The sequence below is a fragment of the Equus caballus genome, chromosome 13, assembly GCF_041296265.1.
Source record: "Equus caballus isolate H_3958 breed thoroughbred chromosome 13, TB-T2T, whole genome shotgun sequence".
Classification (NCBI taxonomy): Eukaryota; Metazoa; Chordata; class Mammalia; order Perissodactyla; family Equidae; genus Equus; species Equus caballus.
In genome coordinates this window covers 50,729,804-50,748,318 of record NC_091696.1, presented here as the reverse complement: position 1 = coordinate 50,748,318, position 18,515 = coordinate 50,729,804, and the positions used below count along the sequence as shown (strand labels likewise).

General features: G+C 52.7%; 1 protein-coding gene across 1 annotated transcript in view; it reads left to right on the top strand.

Annotated features, from left to right (window-relative positions):
• Positions 1 to 15,455, top strand: part of NAA60 (N-alpha-acetyltransferase 60, NatF catalytic subunit) — a 28,117-nt gene extending 12,662 nt beyond the window's left edge. The window contains exons 2-7 of the mRNA XM_023616432.2: positions 5,479 to 5,594; positions 7,834 to 7,963; positions 10,288 to 10,384; positions 11,230 to 11,464; positions 12,872 to 13,225; positions 14,013 to 15,455. Coding sequence (XP_023472200.1) covers positions 5,485 to 5,594; positions 7,834 to 7,963; positions 10,288 to 10,384; positions 11,230 to 11,464; positions 12,872 to 13,028 — 729 coding nt within the window. The 5' untranslated portion in view covers positions 5,479 to 5,484 and the 3' untranslated portion in view covers positions 13,029 to 13,225; positions 14,013 to 15,455. The remainder of the gene's footprint in view (positions 1 to 5,478; positions 5,595 to 7,833; positions 7,964 to 10,287; positions 10,385 to 11,229; positions 11,465 to 12,871; positions 13,226 to 14,012) is intronic.
• The last annotated feature ends 3,060 nt before the right edge of the window (positions 15,456 to 18,515 follow it).

The window sequence follows — 18,515 nt, the reverse complement described above, 5'->3', positions numbered from 1 at the left end:
ACATTTCATATGAATGAAGTCATAAGATATGTGGCCTTTTGTGTCTGGCTTCTTTCACTCAGCATAATGCTTTCAGTGTTCATCCACGTGTAGCACGTGTCAGTACTGAATATTCACTGTGTGGCTGGGCCACATTTTATCGTCCAGTCATGCACTGATGGACACTGGATTGCTCCTACTTTAGGGCTGTGTTTCGGTGAGTGCCTAGTGGACTCCCAGTCACATTCTCTTGCTCAGTTTAGCACAGGGATTCTGTCCTCATGGGGGCGCTGAGCAGAGTTTTTATAGATCATCCTGTTTGGCCACTTGGATTAGGCAGGTGGTGATGTACTTGGGTTTATTCATCAGGATTTTCCCCAGTGGTTGTTGCAGCAGAAAGAGGAAGGCCCTTGTCTCAGGAGTCTTCTCTGGGAAGACCGCACTCAGGGACAGGGCTTGGCCTTGGGTCATGTGGGGTTGTTAACTTTGTCACAAAGCCTTCAGGTTTTGGCAGGGACTCCTTGCATTTCTCAGTTTTCTTGGCCATGAAGGGAGAGGGAAGGGGTGTCTCCCTAAACTGGCTGTGTGGTTGATACTTAGCATCTTGGGCAGCTTCAAGCACAGCTTCTAAAATAGTGCCGTGTCCTTGGTCTACTTGCGAGTATCTACACTGTGGATCTTTAAAAACCTCAGGGGAGTTTGAGAGTTGGTTAACTTGGGTTCCAGGTTATATTCCCTGTACCCATAACACTCTCAACTAGGTGCCTAACCCACCTGGGGTCCAGAGTACAGGTAAGTGAGCCAGCCACGGTTTGCTGAGAACTTGTGGTTCCCAGTGTGGAGGTATGCAGAGGCCATGGCAGTTGCTGCAGGATGTCTCTCGGTGCAGGACACCAAAGCCCCTGGAAAGCCTGCCATGAATATCTGAAACTCAGCCTCTGTGGAGAAGTTTGGTTGGTTGGTTGTTAATTTTAATTAGGAACATTTTCAGACATCCACTTGGCATACCCATCATCCAATTCAACAATTATCAACACTTTGCCACTTTTGCTCCAACTAAATTAAATTCCAGAATATTCTGTCATTTCACCCCTACATATCCCGAGCACATCTCTTAAAGAATATGGCCGTTTTCTACATAACCACAATGTTATTCTCAGATGTAACAAGATTAATAACACTTTCAGTTGTTGCTTTTAGAGGTTTTTTTGTGGAATCTGTTCCCTTTGTGGGGGAAGGGAGGGTCGCCCGCGCAGTGGGGGTTGTGCAGAAACCTCCTGGGAAGAGGCACTTTGTACCTGTGAACGCGATGGGCGGGGCTCCATCCTCCCTTGGCAAGTGAATCCCTTGAACCCGTACAGTTGTGTTACGTGGAGCAAAACGGCCGTTTACCTGGGATGACTGGGGAGCCGCATCCTAGCCAGTGACCGCTAGGATATATTTTGGTCAGAGATGACTCATAAAACTCAGGACTTGCCATTTTTGGTCGACCAGTCCATTTCCCAAGAGGTGGCCAGCCTCTTGAGGGGCATAAGGTCCCTGAGGTCACATTAACCAGAACGTCCTGGGTGCCATCGGGCATGGGGACTGGATCAGGTGGTGGCGGAAGCAGGTGCTGAGCGCTGGAATGGCCCTGCTGTGGGGGGACCAAATGGTCAAGCCGTTTACAGAGATGGGGCTGGACAGTGTCTTAGTTTCTGAAGGCCCATCCCAGGGAAAAGAAAAAACTGGCAATATGGGAAGATCAGAGTTGCCGCGTCTGGGAGTATTTTTTGCTGTTTAGTTTTGTTTTGTGTTTGGAACTGAGAACTCAAACAAGCACAGCCCAGCAGCTCTGGCTGCCCTTTCTCAACAGGCCTCTTACGTTAATTTTTGGAATGGCTATGTCCCTTCTTTTATCATCTGAAAACAAGGACATGAATGGTTGTCTCTGCCCTGCAGAGAGAGACTTTTGTTTGGATAGCTCATCTCTCAGAGGTTCCATCCGGATCTTGTGTCTAGAGATTCTATCCCCTTATAATGACTAGTCTTCTCCAGCAGGGCACTCTCTGGGGACACCGCTCCTTTCTAAGGTGTAGGCGGTACCTAAGCTGCTTCCTGATCCAGCACCTGTGGGGACCCACAGGCCTCAGGCAGGAACACACCAGTTCCTTGTCCTGATGAGCTTCTCGTTCCGTCCCCCTCAGAGCCCCTCTGCATGCAGGCCAGGTGAGAGCAGCCAGTGCTGCCGAAGGGTCACAGGAGTGGCCCCTGCCTTGCAGACACCACGTGGGCAGTGTGCAGGTGTTGGCGTGTAAACATGGAGAAAGGAGGAGAAAGCAGATCCCCTCATACTTCAGCTATTGAGCCAGTGCCGTGCAGAGGGACCTGTCAAGGTGGCACTGTCCCTACCCCTCAGAGTCTGGTGAGTGCTGGAAAGATGGAACAAATGTGGCCACAGAGCCACGGAGCTCCTGCAGTACCTCTGCCTCCTCCTGCCTCCCCACCCACCCTGTATGTCTGCTTCAAGGTCACCAAGGTCACAGTGACATTTCCAGGCCTGTGGACTTGCCTCTAAAGCCCCCACCCCAGATGTCCCCCTCAGACTGGCTCGTGCCTTGGCGGGGAAGGGGGCACAGCAACAGACCTGTCATTCCCCGGCCTAAGGGGCTCCTGCCCTCCGCCAGCCCTTGGCCTGGCTCCCCAACAGCACCTCGTCCTGGGGGGTGCTGCCAGCCCATGGCTGACCCTTGAAGGAGCTCTTCTTCTTGCTGGCAGAGTGTGCCGGGGTTGTGTCCAGGGATCGGAGGCTAAGCAGCTGCCTCCCTGGCCCTGTGGTCAAGTCTCAGGGTAGATTTCACCCCTGGCAAGTGGCAGGTTAGGACATGGCCTTCCCGGGGACCCTCATGGGAATGCCTGAGGTCATTGAGAACCAGGCATGAATAGGGGTCAGGGAAGCAGGTGACCTTGAAGAACTGCCTCAGGTACCTTGTTTGGGCTCGCTGAGTTGTGAGGGCTGAGCATCCGGTCCCTTTGACCTTTGGATGTCACATGAACTATCATGGTGCTTGTTCACAGAACTGTGGTTTCTGGAGTAAATTTAGGCGAGTAATGACAGTCCTCTTCACGGCCCCTCTGAACCCCAATGTTTATCATTACAAATTTCAAACATATAGAAAAATTGAATGTATAGACAATAAGATCTTATATCTTACCTGCCACCTAGATTCAACAGTTAATAGCATTTTGTCATATATGCCTCCTAAGTAGTTGACATTTTTTGAACCATTTAAAGTTACTTTTAGACCTCATGATGCTTCGGTTCAAAATATTTCAGCATGCATCTCCTAAGACTTTCTAAATAACTGCTATACCCTTTCACATCTAAGACAGTTAGTAATTTCATATCATCATCTGCCTTCTAGCCCATATTTATTTATTTTAAAAATTATTTTATTCAGGTCATATTGCCTTGTAACTGTGTAAATTTCAGGTGTACATTATTATATATCAGTTTCTATATAGACTGCATCGTGCTCGCCAACAATAGTCTAGTTTTTAACCGTCATCATACATATGTGCCCCTTTAGCCCTTTCTCCCTCTCACCACCTCCTTCCCCTCTGGTAACCACCAGTCTGTTCTCCTTATCCATATATTTGTTTATCTTCCACATTCGAGTGAAATCATGCAGTGTTTGTCTTTCTCTGGCTTATTTCGCTTAGCATAATACCCTCAAGGTCCATCCGTGTTGTCGCACATGGCACTATTTTGTCTTTTTTTATGGCTCCTTAGTATTCCATTGTGTATATATACCACATCGTCTGTATCCATTCATCCGTTGATGGGCGCTTGGGTTGCTTCCACATCTTGGCTATTGTGAATAATGCTGTGATGAATATGGGGATGCATAAATCTCTTTAAACTGTTGATTTCATGTTCTTTGGATAGATACCCAGTAGTAGGATAGCTGGATCATATGGTATTTCTAGTTTTAATTTTTTGAGAAATCTCCATACTGTTTTCCATAGTGCTAGCCCATGTTTGAATTTCACAAAATGTTGTTTTGCCTTTTTATTTTTTCCAGTAGGGATTTACTCATTGTGTTTGGTTGTAGGTCTTCTTGTCTCCTTTAGTCTACTTTGGTTTTTTTTTAGTGATGCTGACTTTTTGAAGAGAACAGACCAGTTGTCTTGTAGAACGTCACCATTCTGTGTTTGTCAGATGTCACAGTGCCCTTGAACTTATATCCGTGTGCCATGTGAAGTTAAGTCTGGAGGCTAGGTTGGGCTCAGGCCCAGTGTTTTAGGCGGGAACACTGAGGGCTTTGTGTATGTCGCACGCTGGGCCCATCACTGAGGGAAGCATGACTGGGTGATCTCCAAGGTGAAAGGTTGGCTTTCCTTGGCCATGGGTAAGTCCTGGGGGCGCGGGTGCTTTGCCTCCATGCCTCATACCTGTGCTTCAGCTCCCTTCACCACGTGGTTTAACAGCCGTTGATGATTCTTGCTTGCATCAGTGGTTCCAAAGTGGTGACGTTCCAATTCTATCATTATTTCTATTTTTATTGGCTGTCATTCTTCTATAAAAAGAACCTTTCCTTGACCGTTCAGGATGAAATGTACAGTTCCTTCTCAAAAGATGGGGTAAATGCAGGATCCTTTGCCTTTTATTACCAGCTTTCAACTTAAAAATGCTCCTGTGTTCCCTTTGTCAGAGCCTACCACTTGGCCTTCCTTCCTGCCTCCCTCCCTTCCTTTAACCAAAACAAGAGAAGCTGCGCTATCAGCAACTTGGATTGAACGTAGTTTCCTGATTTGAAAGAGTCGTTGGCAACTCATGACCCCTGATTTGAACTTTCCGTGTCTTGCCAAGTCTCTTTTTTTTCTACTCACACGTCTTCATCTGCTGGATAGGGGAGGAGAAATGACCCACCCAGCAAGCGCCACTTCCCGTGGAAATCCAGCAGGTCATCAGCCCTGCCCAGGCTGTTCCGAAGGGGACTGAGTCCTGGGGCTGCTGAGCCCCTTATTGTCCATCATTGGCAGCCACCAGCCCAAGTCAGAAGAAGTTGGGCTGGTGGGGCCGTGTGCTTTCTGTCGTGGAGAAACAGCACTGTGAGGGAGACGTGAGACTGGCCAGGGAGAACTGGGGCTGGTGTGGGGTGCTCAGAGGAGCAGAGAGGAGAGAAAAAACAGACCAGAGGCGAGCTGTCCTCTGCAGGGCTCAGGAGTGTCCCAAGTGAGCAGGCAGGGGACCTTGGGTCCCCATCCTGTCAGCCCTTCCCGAGCCTCTGTTTCCTTGTCTGCAAAGTAGTGGCGACTGTGACACCTGGTGCATGAGATTATTATGAGGGACAGAAACACTCCTCTCAGTTACTGAGGAGACCTCTGGCCATGGGAGACCGTATTAGTTTTCCCATCTTGCCTGCCTCACAGGCTGCTATGAGGAGGAGGAGGAAGTGAATGTGCCATGAGGGGATGCGGCCGCCCTCCTGACGCCACCTGTGTCCCTCTCTGCAGGTGTGAATGACAGAGGTGGTGCCATCCAGTGCCCTCAGCGAGGTCAGTCTGCGTCTCCTCTGCCACGATGACATAGACACCGTGAAGCATCTGTGCGGCGACTGGTTCCCCATCGAGTAAGTGGAGCATCGCCTGCTGTCCCCAGCTGCAGGTGGGAAGGGTGGGGGAGTGTGCACAGATCTGCAGGTGCTGAAGCTGGAAGACTTGCTCCGAAGGTGAGGATGGCCTGGAGGTACCGTGTGGGCCAGAATCACCTCACCTGTCAGTGGACCCCAGCTCCTGCTCCTGAGTGCTGTCGGGCCCTTTCCGCGTACATGTACAGTCATGCACTGCAGAACCACGTGGACTGCATATACGATGGTGGTCCCATCATGTTAGTGCCATGTAGCCTAGGCGTGTAGTGGGCTGTACCATCTAGGTTTGTGCAAGTGCACGCTATGGTGTTCGCACGACGACGAACTCACCTAACCACACGTTTCTCAGAAGTTATCCCTGTCATTAAGCGATGCATGACTGTATAGCTTTTGTAGTATGAAAAATAGGCGCAGACTTTGTGTGTATGTGTGTGTGTGTGAGGAAGATTGCCCCTGAGCTAACATCTGTGCCAATTGTCCTCTTTTTGCTTGAGGAAGATTGTCACTGATCTAACATCTGTGCCAATCTTCCTCTGTTTTATGTGGGTTGCTGCCACAGTGTGGCTTGACAGGTGGTACTAGGTCCATGCCCAGGATCCAAACCTGCAAACCCTGGGCCACCAAAGTGGAGCATGTGAATTTAACCACTACACCATAAGGCTAGTGCCCAAACTTTTTTTTTTTTTTTTCCGGTGAGGAAGACTGGGCCTGAGCTAACATCTGTTGCCAGTCTTCCTCTTTTTGCTTGAGGAAGATTGTCGCTGAGCTAACATCTGTGCCAATATTCCTCTATTTTGTACGTGGGACCCTGCCATAGCATGGCTTGATGAGTGGTGGTAGGTCCACACCCGGGATTCAAACCCGTGAACCCCAGGCCACTGAAGCGGAGCATGCAAACTGAACCACTACACCACTGGGCCAGCCCCCAAACTTTTTAAAATTAAAAATAAACTAGATCCTACCGACCATCATATTTCCATGAGTCTTAACTTCAGACTGGTTGTTTAACCTGCTGCCAGCAGGAAGGGAGGGAAAGGGCGACCCTTACATCTCAGTGGGAATGTGAATTGTCACAGCTTGCTGGGGATGTGGGCCCCTTGAGGCTTTATAGGTTAAAAAGTAAACTCTTCAACTCCGCAGTCCCACGCTGGAAAGTAATCCATTAAGTAAGTAGGTAAGACCCTGCTGAGAGTGACCTGGGCTAGGGTGGAGCTACACTGGGCTGGAGCCTCTGTGCTTCCTGGGATGCCCAGCCTACCTGCCTCTCCTCACAGCTTCCAGGGCCTGAGGCCTCAGGTTCCAGAGATGGCGGAGCGAACTGTGGTCCCATCGGGCTGTGTGGTCACAGCTCCGTGTCCTGGCTGCCATGTCACCTGAGCACTCCTGGGGTCAGAAGATGAGAGTGTGATCAGGGGAGGAGCTCGGGCGATGCTCGGGCCCTGTAGAACCTCCCAGTGAGTGGTCAGTGGCCTCTGCAGAGCAGAGCCGAGTAGAGCACCTCTCCGCCGTGTCACTGAGGGTACGCCACCCTCCTCTAGCTCTTGGTCTAAAGAAAGACATCCCAGGCCACCCTGTTATGTCTGTCCCAAGTGAAGAAACAAACCCACACACCCATAAAGCCCCATGTGCCCCTGCCCTCCTGACCTTGTCTCCTTGGTGGTGGCTGAATCTGCCTTTTCATCCTTGCATCCTGGCGCTTTGCGCTAAGTGTTCTCTTCCCTGCTTCCCTTGGAGGGGTCTTGGAGAGCAGCCCCTAGCAGCCCTGGCCACACCCTGCCCTTGAGGGCTTATCCCTGCCCCGTCAGGGAGGTGCGTGACACAAATGCTACTCAGCTGTGAACTTGGCTGTCCCCACACCACTCCCCTGTCTTCAGAAAGTCTCACAGAATTCTCGGAAATTACCCAAGTGTCCGTGGGCTACAAGGAGCCATCACTCTTAACTCATCCAGCTGCCCCTCCAGGCACTGTTGTCGTGGAGATAGTACCGTCAGAGGTTTGTCCCCCTTCTCGTCTCTTATGTCTTATAAAATCATTTTTCCCCTCAGAAATTCCCAGGCCCATCTGGACAGATCACTGCTTGAAGAAGACCCTTTGGACTGAGTGATAGACTGACTCCTTGTCAGCCCCGGAGCCGTAGGCAGAGCAGTCTGGAGTTCCTTGTGGTTCCACTGTCTGAGCAGGACGTTAGTTGGCCTTGACCTCAGTTTATTTTCCTCCTCAGGTACCCAGACTCATGGTATCGTGATATCACCTCCAACAAGAAGTTCTTTTCTCTTGCTGCCACCTACAGGGGCGCCATTGTGGGCATGATAGTAGCTGAAATAAAAAGTAGGACCAAGATACACAAGGAGGTAAGGCTGTGTGGCAGTGACTTGGTGGTCGCTTCCCTGGATGGGCCTGTGAGGGCTGTGACAGAATCCCACTGCCTGCTCTGTGGCCCCTTCCCTTAGGAGCCCGGACCGCGCATGAGACTCATACCCAGTTGGTTTCTTTCTGTGTGTACAAGATACCGTCTTTCGTACATTAAATAAAAGACCTAACGCAGGTTTCATAACAACTCTCATTTTGAAGTAGGGAGGAGCATAAACAATGCACTGAGAATCTGCAATGTTGTAAGGGACTGCGAAAATATCTGTGACTCGTATTGGCGGCAGTGTCACAGAAGCTACTAATACTGCTGTGGTTTCTTGAAGGAAATGCTAAGTTTCAGTTAGAGGTTAGTGAAAATAAAGATATAATTTCTTTTCATCCAGCTTCATAGACCCCTTCAAGATTTGTCTAAGAACCCTTGAAGGTCTGTGGACCTCAAGTGAGCAAGCCCTGCTCTAAATGTAAAATGTGAGACCACGGCCACAAATGCATTGTTCCATGTGGCTGACTTGGGTCAAGATTCTGCTGAGTAATTTTGGTCTTAGCGACTGAATAGTATTTACCACGTGAGTATATACTCCAAGGAGAGGGAAAAGCCACTGACACCTGGAAAATGTTTCTATCTGTTCAGCTTCATGTTATTTCTTTATTTTTATTTATTTCTTTACTTATTTTTTTGAGGAAGATCAGCCCTGAGCTAACATCTGCTGCCAATCCTCCTCTTCTTTTTGCTGAGGAAGACTGGCCCTGAGCTAACATCCATGCCATCTTCCTCTACTTTATATGTGGGACGCCTGCCACAGCATGGCTTGCCAAGCGGTGCCACGTCCGCACCTGGGATCCAAACCAGCAAACCCCAGGCCAAGCAGATCGTGCACACTTAACCGCTGTGCCACGGGGCTGGCCCCAATGTTATTTCTTTAAAACTGCAAGAAGGACATCTCCCTTTTAAAGACCTGACCCACTCAAGTCTACCCCATTTATTAGATTCTGGCAAAGTTGGTTTCTTTTAAGAGTAACTTTTTCTGTCCCATCTTCCTCCTGAGCTTTTTTCCTTCCAATTTTCAGTGCCAACATAGAGCAAAAAGAAAGAAATGGTGGTGTTTTCAGCAAGTGTCGGCATCCTGTTGATCTTTGCTTTTGCACGGGACAAACTGCCCCTGCCCCCTTCCGTGACCTGTTTCCCAAAGCCCCCTCCTTGCAGCTCTTCCTGAGTGCCCTCTGGCGTCTGTCCTGCCCCCCATTCGTGGTGACTAGATCTCTGTGCTCCTTTGAATGTGTTAGTTTTCCCTTGAGGGCAGAGATGCTCCCTCATCTCTTGGAGAGGAGAGGGAACCTTGGCATTGGCACCTGGCACTTGCTTGGGCCTTGCTGAGAGGCTGAGTGAATTCAACCCTGGGGCAAAGCAGGGCCTGTTAGAAGACAGTAGCCAGGAACAAAGTGCCTGCCTCGCCTCCCTAACCCTTCCATGGGCTTTGAGTAACGACAACAATAAGGATGCTCTCCCCTGAGACCACTGGGCAAGTTCACCTGTGTCCAGGTTAACTGGCATGCAGTGCAGGCTCCGGGAGAGCAGGGACGGGCTGACACCATGCCCAGCACGTGGGAGCCTCTCAGTGAACAGTAGATGGGACCAGAAAGCCTGAATCGCCAAGCGTCCTTTTCATGGGGGGAAAACCGTACACACAGTATCTCTTCTTGTTCTCTATGAGGTAGAAGAACATAATAACCTCATGGTGGGTGGATTCAGGACCCTCCCTGTCCAGAATTCTGTCTCTGGAACCAAGAGACGCACACGAGGTGGCATGTTGTGGCGTGTTGCCCTGCCTGACGTGGGCAACAGAGGGTGGTGGAGGGGCCACCCAAGCCCCCACTCCTTTACTCCGAGACCACCTGGGGGCAGTGTAGGACCCTTTAACTAAACCTTTTCAAACTTGGTGTTTGTCTCACTGTCTTGTCTCTGGTGTATCAGCTTAAGTGCCCATGCAGCACACTCGTTTCCTTTTTTCTTCCGTAACTTCACCCGTCTGGCATCAGTGTCCTTCCTTGTCTGATCCACCACTGTCCCCAAGAGAAGTGACTGCATGTGTGTTCTTACTTGAGGAGTTTTTTGCCAGAAGGGCCCAAACCCTCTCGTTTCCATGGGGAGGCAGAGTGAATCCATTATCCTCTGTTCTGTCCCCTCCCACCCTCGTGTCCCCCCAGGTGTCATGGCTGGTAGTGTGGGGGTTGGCGCGTAAGTGCCCTGCAGTGGGGCTGGTTCCTCAACTGTTAACCTGACTTTAATTTCTGACTTTTTCTTTAGGATGGAGATATTCTAGCCTCCAACTTCTCTGTTGACACACAAGTTGCGTACATTCTAAGTCTGGGAGTAGTGAAGGAATTCAGAAAGCACGGCATAGGTAAGGGGCAGCAGAGCGCAGGGTTTTGGCACGTACACCCCACTCACCCATGTCCTGTCACTTCCCGCGTGCTGATGATTCTAGCTCATAAACATCCCTCGGTCTCTTCCTCCCTCCCTTGTCCTTCAGTCTTGGGTCAGACCTTTATCCTTCCTCCTCCAACAAGTCTCCCGGCCCCACCCCACCCACTAGCTTCAACACGTGCTCTTTCCGTACATCACCAGGTCTTCCTGCAATGGCCTCACTCCCAAATTTGACAGGATCAGATTAATAAGAGTTCTTGAACATCCTCACTAGGGAATGGGCACCTCTTACCAGGCCCACCACCACACACAGAGCTCATGTCTGGTCACGAGGTACTCTTGATTAAGAATAGAAAACACAATTGAAGAAACAGCCCAAGCTGCCATTTATCAGATGCCCATCACTTGTGGGGGACTGTGCCATGCGCTTGTCTCTAAATTCCCATCTTACTCAGTCACACAGCCAGTGAGCGGCAGAGTCTTCATTTGTAGCCCAAACTTGTCTATTCTATGTTTTTCTGGGCTCAGGTTTACACTTTTTGTTGTCTGAAAGGTTAGTGAGCCTCCACTGCAGGTCCTGCCCCGGGGAGGGAACTACCTGGCCCATATCTGTTGTCCCAGACCACTGATGGTCTGCAGCTACCAGGCCCCACCTGGCCGTGGGTTTTTAGGGACTTCGACAGTGGGTGGTTATGGAAGGTGGGTCTTTGATACAGTGGGCAGAGAGATCTGTAGCGATCTCTGCAAAGGTGCTTCCTTGTCTGACGCGTGCTTCCTTCCCGCCTGCCCCGCCATGTGTGACCATTACGTCTTCTCCCACAGGTTCCCTTTTACTTGAGAGTTTAAAGGATCACATATCAACCACCGCCCAAGACCACTGCAAAGCCATCTACCTACACGTCCTCACCACCAACAACACAGCAATAAACTTCTACGAAAACAGAGACTTCAAGCAGCATCACTATCTCCCGTATTACTACTCCATCCGAGGGGTCCTCAAAGATGGCTTCACCTACGTCCTCTACATCAATGGTGGCCACCCTCCCTGGACCATCCTATATCCTTTCCTTCTCGGGGGCAAGGGATTGTGGCTTCCTAGCTGCCACAGCAGGGCCTGTGCGCCAGTTGGAGCCGTGGGCACCTCCAGATGACAGTCACGCAGCCAAGCTCACTGGATGCAGTTCCCCGACCAGATGGTGTTGTAGGGAGATTGGGCTTGCATGTGTTGGGAAATGATGGTCTGGTTGCACACATTGGGAAAGCAGGTGCACTCGGTGTTCCCCAGACTTCAGCTGGTATGAGGGGTGGGTTTTAACCCTCTTGGCCCACGAACCATCTGTCCATCCAACAAATTGAGAGCCTCCTGTTCCAGGAGTATGGGAGCCACAGCAGTGAACAAAACAGATGAGCCCCTGTCCTAATGGGGCCTGTGTGCTGCCAGGGGAGAAAACAGACAAGTTAGGGGTGGGCCCAGTGGCGCAGCCGTTAAGTGCGCACGTTCCGCTTCTCGGCGGCCCAGGGTTCGCTGGTTCAGATCCCGGGTGCACATGGCACCACTTGGCATGCCACGCTGTGGTAGGCGTCCCACATAGAAAGTAGAGGAAGATGGGCACGGATCTTAGCTCAGGGCCTGCCTTCCTCAGCAAAAAGAGGAGGACTGGCAGTAGTTAGCTCAGGGCTAATGTTCCTCAAAAAAAAAAAAAAAGACAAGTTAGGTGAAAAGAACTGGCTGTTTTCAACACTTGGGCTCAAACCTTCCTTACTGGAGCACGTGACCCAGAGGTGTGTCCTTTCCCCACTCCCTCCTCTTTCACCTTCTGGCCCTTGACAGGTAGGAGGGAGGCCAGGAGATTTCCTGGTAGTCATAGGGTGTGGCCCAAGAAATACTCTGAGAGAGAGAGAATGTGTGTGTGTGTGAGAGAGAGAGAGAAATTAAATGAATGAGTGTAGGATTTATCCGCTTCATAGGGAATTAAACAGGAAAGAGAAGGGTGGCCCACAAGCCTACAGGCCTCCTCGCTCATGTGAAGATGGGTATCTGTGGCTATCCACAGGGTCAGCACTGTTGACCCCCCTCCTTGTCACAGGGTTTGGGCCCTGCCTCTCCGAGGATTGAGAGTGTAAGGGAGAACCAGGAGCACTTGCTCTTCTGCCAGACCCCTCCCCTGAGCACCCAGTCCCTGTCTGTCAGCTGTAGTCTGGGTGTCCGTGTGCCTGAGGCCTCACCCGGAAGGCCCTCTTGCACCCAGGTACCTCCCTTTGTAATTTTGCACAATGGAGGCCCCTCCAGGTAATGAGGCTTTCCAAAACTCAGCAGAGACTTAGCAGGCTCTTGGCCTCCGTCAAGAATGGTGTGCCATTTGCACACAGTCCTTCAAGTTGCCATGCAGGCCCCTGCTGACAGTGCCACCCAGGGGTATGTGGGCAGGCAAGACAAGTTGGATCTTCCTTAACAGAGCCCCACGGACTATATCCAGCATCTGGGCTCTGCAATAGCGAACCTGAGCCCCTGCTCCATCCCACACAGGATCTACCGCCAGGCCCACAGCCTGCTCTGCAGCTTCCTGCCGTGGTCCAGCATCTCTACCAAGGGCGGCATCGAGTACAGCCGGACCATGTGACACCAGCCAGGCAGCCTCCACCAGGCCCAACCCCTCAGCACCCTGCAGAACCCACCTTCCCAGCCATCTGATCTTGGCTGTCCTTTGCAAAGGAGCTGCCAGCCACCTGCCAGGCCCGTTGGCCTGCCCCACCTGCAGGCCCGGTGCTACATGGGCTCAGGAGCAGAGCGTCATGGGGTGCCCCCAGTTTCCGACAGGTACGCCAGAGCAGGTGGTGGGGAAAAGGGGAGCAGAACCCAGTGGGATGATGGTACTAAGAAATTGAGAGCCTGGCGCTTTCAGCAACAAAAACAGAAGGCCCTGGATGGGCACCTGCTGCTCAGGGATGTTGGAAAGCAGTGCCAAGGGCTAAAGTAGTTCTTGACCAACTCTCAGAAACTTTAGGAAGGAAAGCAGAGTCTCTAAGCCCCTGGCCAGAACTTTATCTTTTCATTTCCTGAACGTTTTAAAAATAATGCATTCATATGGTTCAGAAACTGAAAAGATACCAAAAGATCAAGCCCCTCCTCCCTCCACCCCCAGCCATTCAGCTTCTTCTTGGGTGGGGCATTCAGAGCTGCTGTGTCTCAGGCTTCCTTCTAGAGACCCATCACAGACCAGCAGCCTTGTCAGCTCAAACTGAAGCTCCGTGTGGCCTTGCCCTGTGGCGGGCACCTCATAGATGAAGGCTCTGCTGAGACATGGCCACTTCTGAGCACCATGAGTGCCACAGGGAGCTGATCTCTCAGACCTTAGAAAATATCAGAGCTGGAAGGGATCATGGGGAACTCTGGGGTCCACCTCCTTGTGCGTGGTGGACACGGCCCAATCGGGTTTGGTGGCTTAGGCCAATCTAACACAGTGGCGCTCCTGGCCACCTGGGCCGGAACTCCCATCAGTGCTTTGATTTGCCCAGCTTCAGGCTCCTAGGGCAGGCGGTACAGGATAGGGCACAGCATCTCTGCGGAGACCTTCACCCCTGCTCCCTTCTTCTCTTTCCCACAGGCTGTTCCAGCTCTCCTTCCCTCTCTGGAAACCTCCACCTCTGTTCCGTGCCCTGGTCCTGCCTCCATGTGTACCCACCAGACCTATGAGCTGGAGTGTGGCACCAGTCACTGTGGTCTGCTTCTTCTGCTGCCCCAGGAACAAGAGGACTGGAAGGGACGTTCCTCTTCGCCCCCTTACCATCCTCTTCCCCTCCACTGCCTGTTCCTTCCAGCTCCTTCCTCCAAAGCCAGAATGAACTTCTGCTGGCAAGGAGGAACCCAAGTGTTATGGACAGACTTGACCCTAAAGACACAGGAACCTCAGAATAACGAGGGGGTGAATTAAAGGGAATGCCAGACCCTTGTCCAGAACCAGCCCGAAGAAGCCAGGGTCGGGGAGGAGCAGCCCCCACCGCTCCACGAAGGACTGGCACGTGGTGGGCAGAGCAAGGAGGCTTTTCATCCAAGCTCAGAGCTCTGGGGCTTAGCTCCCTGTTGAGGATGGTCAGATAACGCGACAGTTCCCCACTCTTCACTGGGAGGCTGAGTCCCCCAGCAGCCTCCCACTATGGGCTGCGTACTGCCCTGGACAGCGCAGAACTGCTCATCGGATCGGGGCTGCTCCATTCAGCTGAACTGCCACAGGGAGCAAGGCTGAGGACAGGGGCTGGTGAGCTTCCCAGGGGTCCTCTTCCCCCAGCCTCCCAACTCCCCCTGAGCTGCAGCTCCGAGGCCTGGCCACATGCAGACAGGAGGAAGCTGAGTGTGATCAAGTGGGGCCTGGCCTTTGGGGCTGGAGGCAGTCACGTGCCTTGTGATCCCTCAGCCCCTCGGGGCAGAGGCAGGAGAGGCTGTGAGTGCTGGGAAATGTGCGTGTGGGCATCACTTGCTTCTGGCATCCCTTCCGCCCTCATCCCCCAAAGCTGCTTGCTGCCTACCCTGCCCTCCAGAGTCGAGGGGGTGGCGCAGAGTCATGCCCAGCGTTGCTGCAGGTTCACAGAGCCATTGCCACAGTGCACCAGCCTGAGAGCAGGAGAAGGGGGAACAGCCCAGGCAGGGGGCCTCGGTGACTGGTATCCTTCCCTCCCTCAGAACGGCCCAGCACAGGGCTCCTCTGGCCTCACGGTTCTCGAGATGAAGCTGAGTCCCGGGCAGGAAAAGCATTCCTCCCTCAGCCGCTGACTGGTCCCCACCTCTGCGCTGATGTTGGCATCGTGCTGAGGCCCAGATCGGTGTCCTCTTCAATCTGAATCAACGATGATCATGTGATTTTTATTTCTGCCCCGCGGGGTAAGGGAAGAGTCTTCCAGAAGGTTCTGCCTTGGACATTCATAATTCAGCTCAGAGGCTTCACCCTGCCCCTCCCTCCCTGCCTCCTAATCACTGCAGTATCCAGCCCCATGTTGAATGGATTGTAGTGTTTTGTCTCATTACAAACAAATAAACAGACTTCCATTGGTCACACCCTGTCTTTCCAGCCCAGGGCTTGCTGCACTTTGGGCCCTGCCCCTGCACATTGAGCCATGGCTGAGGGCGGCCCAGGAACTGCTTGTCCGCTGTCAAGTCCCAAGGATGGCTTCCAGCTGAAAGGGCCTGTTGTTTTGTGTAATTCACCCTGCCAAAGAATTCCGTCCTGGGGAAGAGGTTCTAGCGAGCTGAAAAGCACAAGTGGGTTCTTTTTCTGAAATGAAAAGGTCCTCGGCAGCTGCCCCATTTGTCCAAGGGTCTCCTTGGCCTTGAGCTGGGGCCTGGTCCTCCTGGGAGGCACTGTCCTGGCTTACAGAAGGCTCCACAGGTGACTCAACGCAATGGTCAGGCGGGGACCCTGGGCCAGTGCACCCCACCATGGGAGCCTGAGGTGGATGCTTGCATGTCCCAACCCCTGGCCAAGCCCAGGACCTGCTGCTTCCACTGACCTCTCTTTGGAGCTTCTAGCCACGTGGGGACAGGGGCTCATGCTTGTCACCCTATTAGACAGATAAGGAAAACTGGTTCAGGGGCAAGGGGTTACCCAAGAGCCACAAAACTCATGAATGGTGGGCCTGAGAGCCCAAACCAGGTCTGGGGCCCCCAAAGCCCATGTGTGCTGTTCCCCGAGGGCTGGGCATCGCCCAGATGGCCCTCCCTGGGGGACAGGGCCCAAGGTACCTGCAGAGCTGGGCATGGGGGAGCACATGGGGCCAGGGTGGAGGCTGGTGGCACTGCATGGAGTGGGAGGTCGGGGAGCTGGCCTGGACTCAGCACACACCCCTGTGGGGAGCACTGAGGAGCATGCCTCCTGCTGGTGAGTCGCACTTTGGTTGTTTAGACACGTACCTCAGTCTGTTCATATGTTGATGGGTCAGCTTCAGGGATAAGGGGTGACTCCTTGGGGCCCTTGGTCATTTGTGTGGCCAAGTATCAACTTGCCTGAGAGGGCAGGGGTTCTGGTTGAGCCTTGCCCTAAAGGCAGCCGTGCCCTCCCAGCCCATTGAGCTGCTAGGACACAGTCTCCCAAGGGCTGAGACTGACTCCTGGTGACCCAGTTCCAAACCCACAGGCCATTCAGGTAGGGTCACCCAAGGGTGGTCAGTGTGCATTTCTGTAAACACCTGCTTCATGTCAACTCCCTGACCCCAGCTCGCCACGACTGGCTTTTCCGCTTCTCAGCTGGTTTGGAGTGCTTTTCAGGAAAGCTTTGGGAGGTTTAGGGAGGAACCATTTGGAGGCCAGCTCAGCCAGTTTTGGGGCCGACATGCTATAGCAGATGACCTTCCTTGGGGAAAGACCCGGGCTGTAACTTGTCTACCCTCCACACATCAGCTAGGGCAGCTCAACAGGCTGAAGGATCCACTTCTGAGATGGCTTTGAGCTCGGCCGAGATCTCCCCTGGGCTGGGTTGGTTTCCCACCATGTAGGGCTCCTTATGTGGGTGCTGACTTTCCCCAGCGCACACACTGGAAGCTGCCAGGCCTCCTTCACACCCAGAAGTGATACCATGTCACTTCTGCCACATTCTTTTGATAAAGCAAGACCCAGAGCCAGTCCTGATTCAGGGACTACACACAGGCCAGAATACCCGCACCTGCGGCTTATGGGGGGCCACTGGTGGCCACTGACCACAGCCTAGGCATCCCAAGATCTGGACCTTGGGGCAGTCTGTGCTCGTCTCTGAGCCTCAGAACTTCATCCAAAAGGGAAGAGATTTGGCCCCTAACTGTCTCTAAGGACCACATATTGCAGTCCTGGCATGGTCTCACTTCTGCCCAGTGCCCTAGGCTGGTACCCCAGGCAGGTCTGTCTTGAGCAGTACTCCTTCAGGTCCACCTGGCCTTGGCCTCCTGGAGGAGTGAGAGTTGTGGCAGAGAGAGAAGGGGGCTGCCCTTTCCATCATCCACGTCGCTCATCTGGCAGACTAGCTGGATGGCTGCATCCCTTCCACACCTGCCCAGTCGCAGCTGGAGTGTAGAAACACCTGCTCTCTCATTGCTCCTCTTGGGGCTGCTTTCCAGCTGCCGCTACCTCAGGCTCCCACTGTCCAGGCCAACACCCATACAACAACCTGAAAACCACCCAGGGACCCAAGTCTCCAGAATCTGCTGTCCGAGGGACCTATGAAATGTCCAAGGGTGGAACAAGGTACAGAGGCAGGGGAGGGGCCTGAGAGTATTCCCTGTGTCTTGGAGGAACCCAGCTGTCCTAGTGTCCAGAGTGTCCTTGATACCATCACGTGTGGTCTGGCGGAAGACCACGGGAGGGGCAGCTCAGCCCCAGCCTGACCCAGGCTGCTAGGACTGGAAGCCAGCCAGACAGTGAGGGTCATTGAGGCAAATCCAGGTCCTCCTATCCTGTCCCCACAGGGATGAGGTCTAGTGACAGAGCAGGGGGTCTTAACCAGAATGATTCTGCCCCCCAGAAGACATTGGACACTGTCTGGAGACACTTTTGGTTGTCACAACTGAGAGGAGGGAGCTACCAGCATCTAGTGGGTGGAGGCCAGAGGTGCTGCTAAACATCCTGCAAGGCACAGGACAGCCCCACAACTAAGAACAATCTGGCCTCAAATGTCAACAGTGCCAAGGGTGAGACACCCCGGTGCAGAGAAGCCCAAGCCAGGGTGCCTGGAGTCTAGCTAAGCTGGGAGGAGAAGCACTGTGCCCGTACCACCTGGAGGAGCACAACAGCTGGGGTCCCTGTGGAGCAGTGAACTCCACCAAGCCCTGGGTGAAGGGTGGCGTGGGATCCAGGCCCACATTTCTGCTCAGGTTGGGAACTTGCTCTCCTCCCCAAACTCTGCCTACCTTCCTTTGTCCTCTGCCACCTTGGCCAGAACGTCAGCCCTACGTTTAGGCCTGCTGAGACCCTGTCCACCCAGGAAGCCTTGCAGGATTTCCACCTGGAGAAGGATGGCTCCCTCCTCAACTACGGGTGGGAGTGCCTTGGATCCCCCCTGAGGTCGACACCTTGCTCTCAGAACACAGGTGCCAAGGGGCTGTTTCTCTGACTAAATGGCCTGATGACAGACAGACTAAGGGACAGAAGG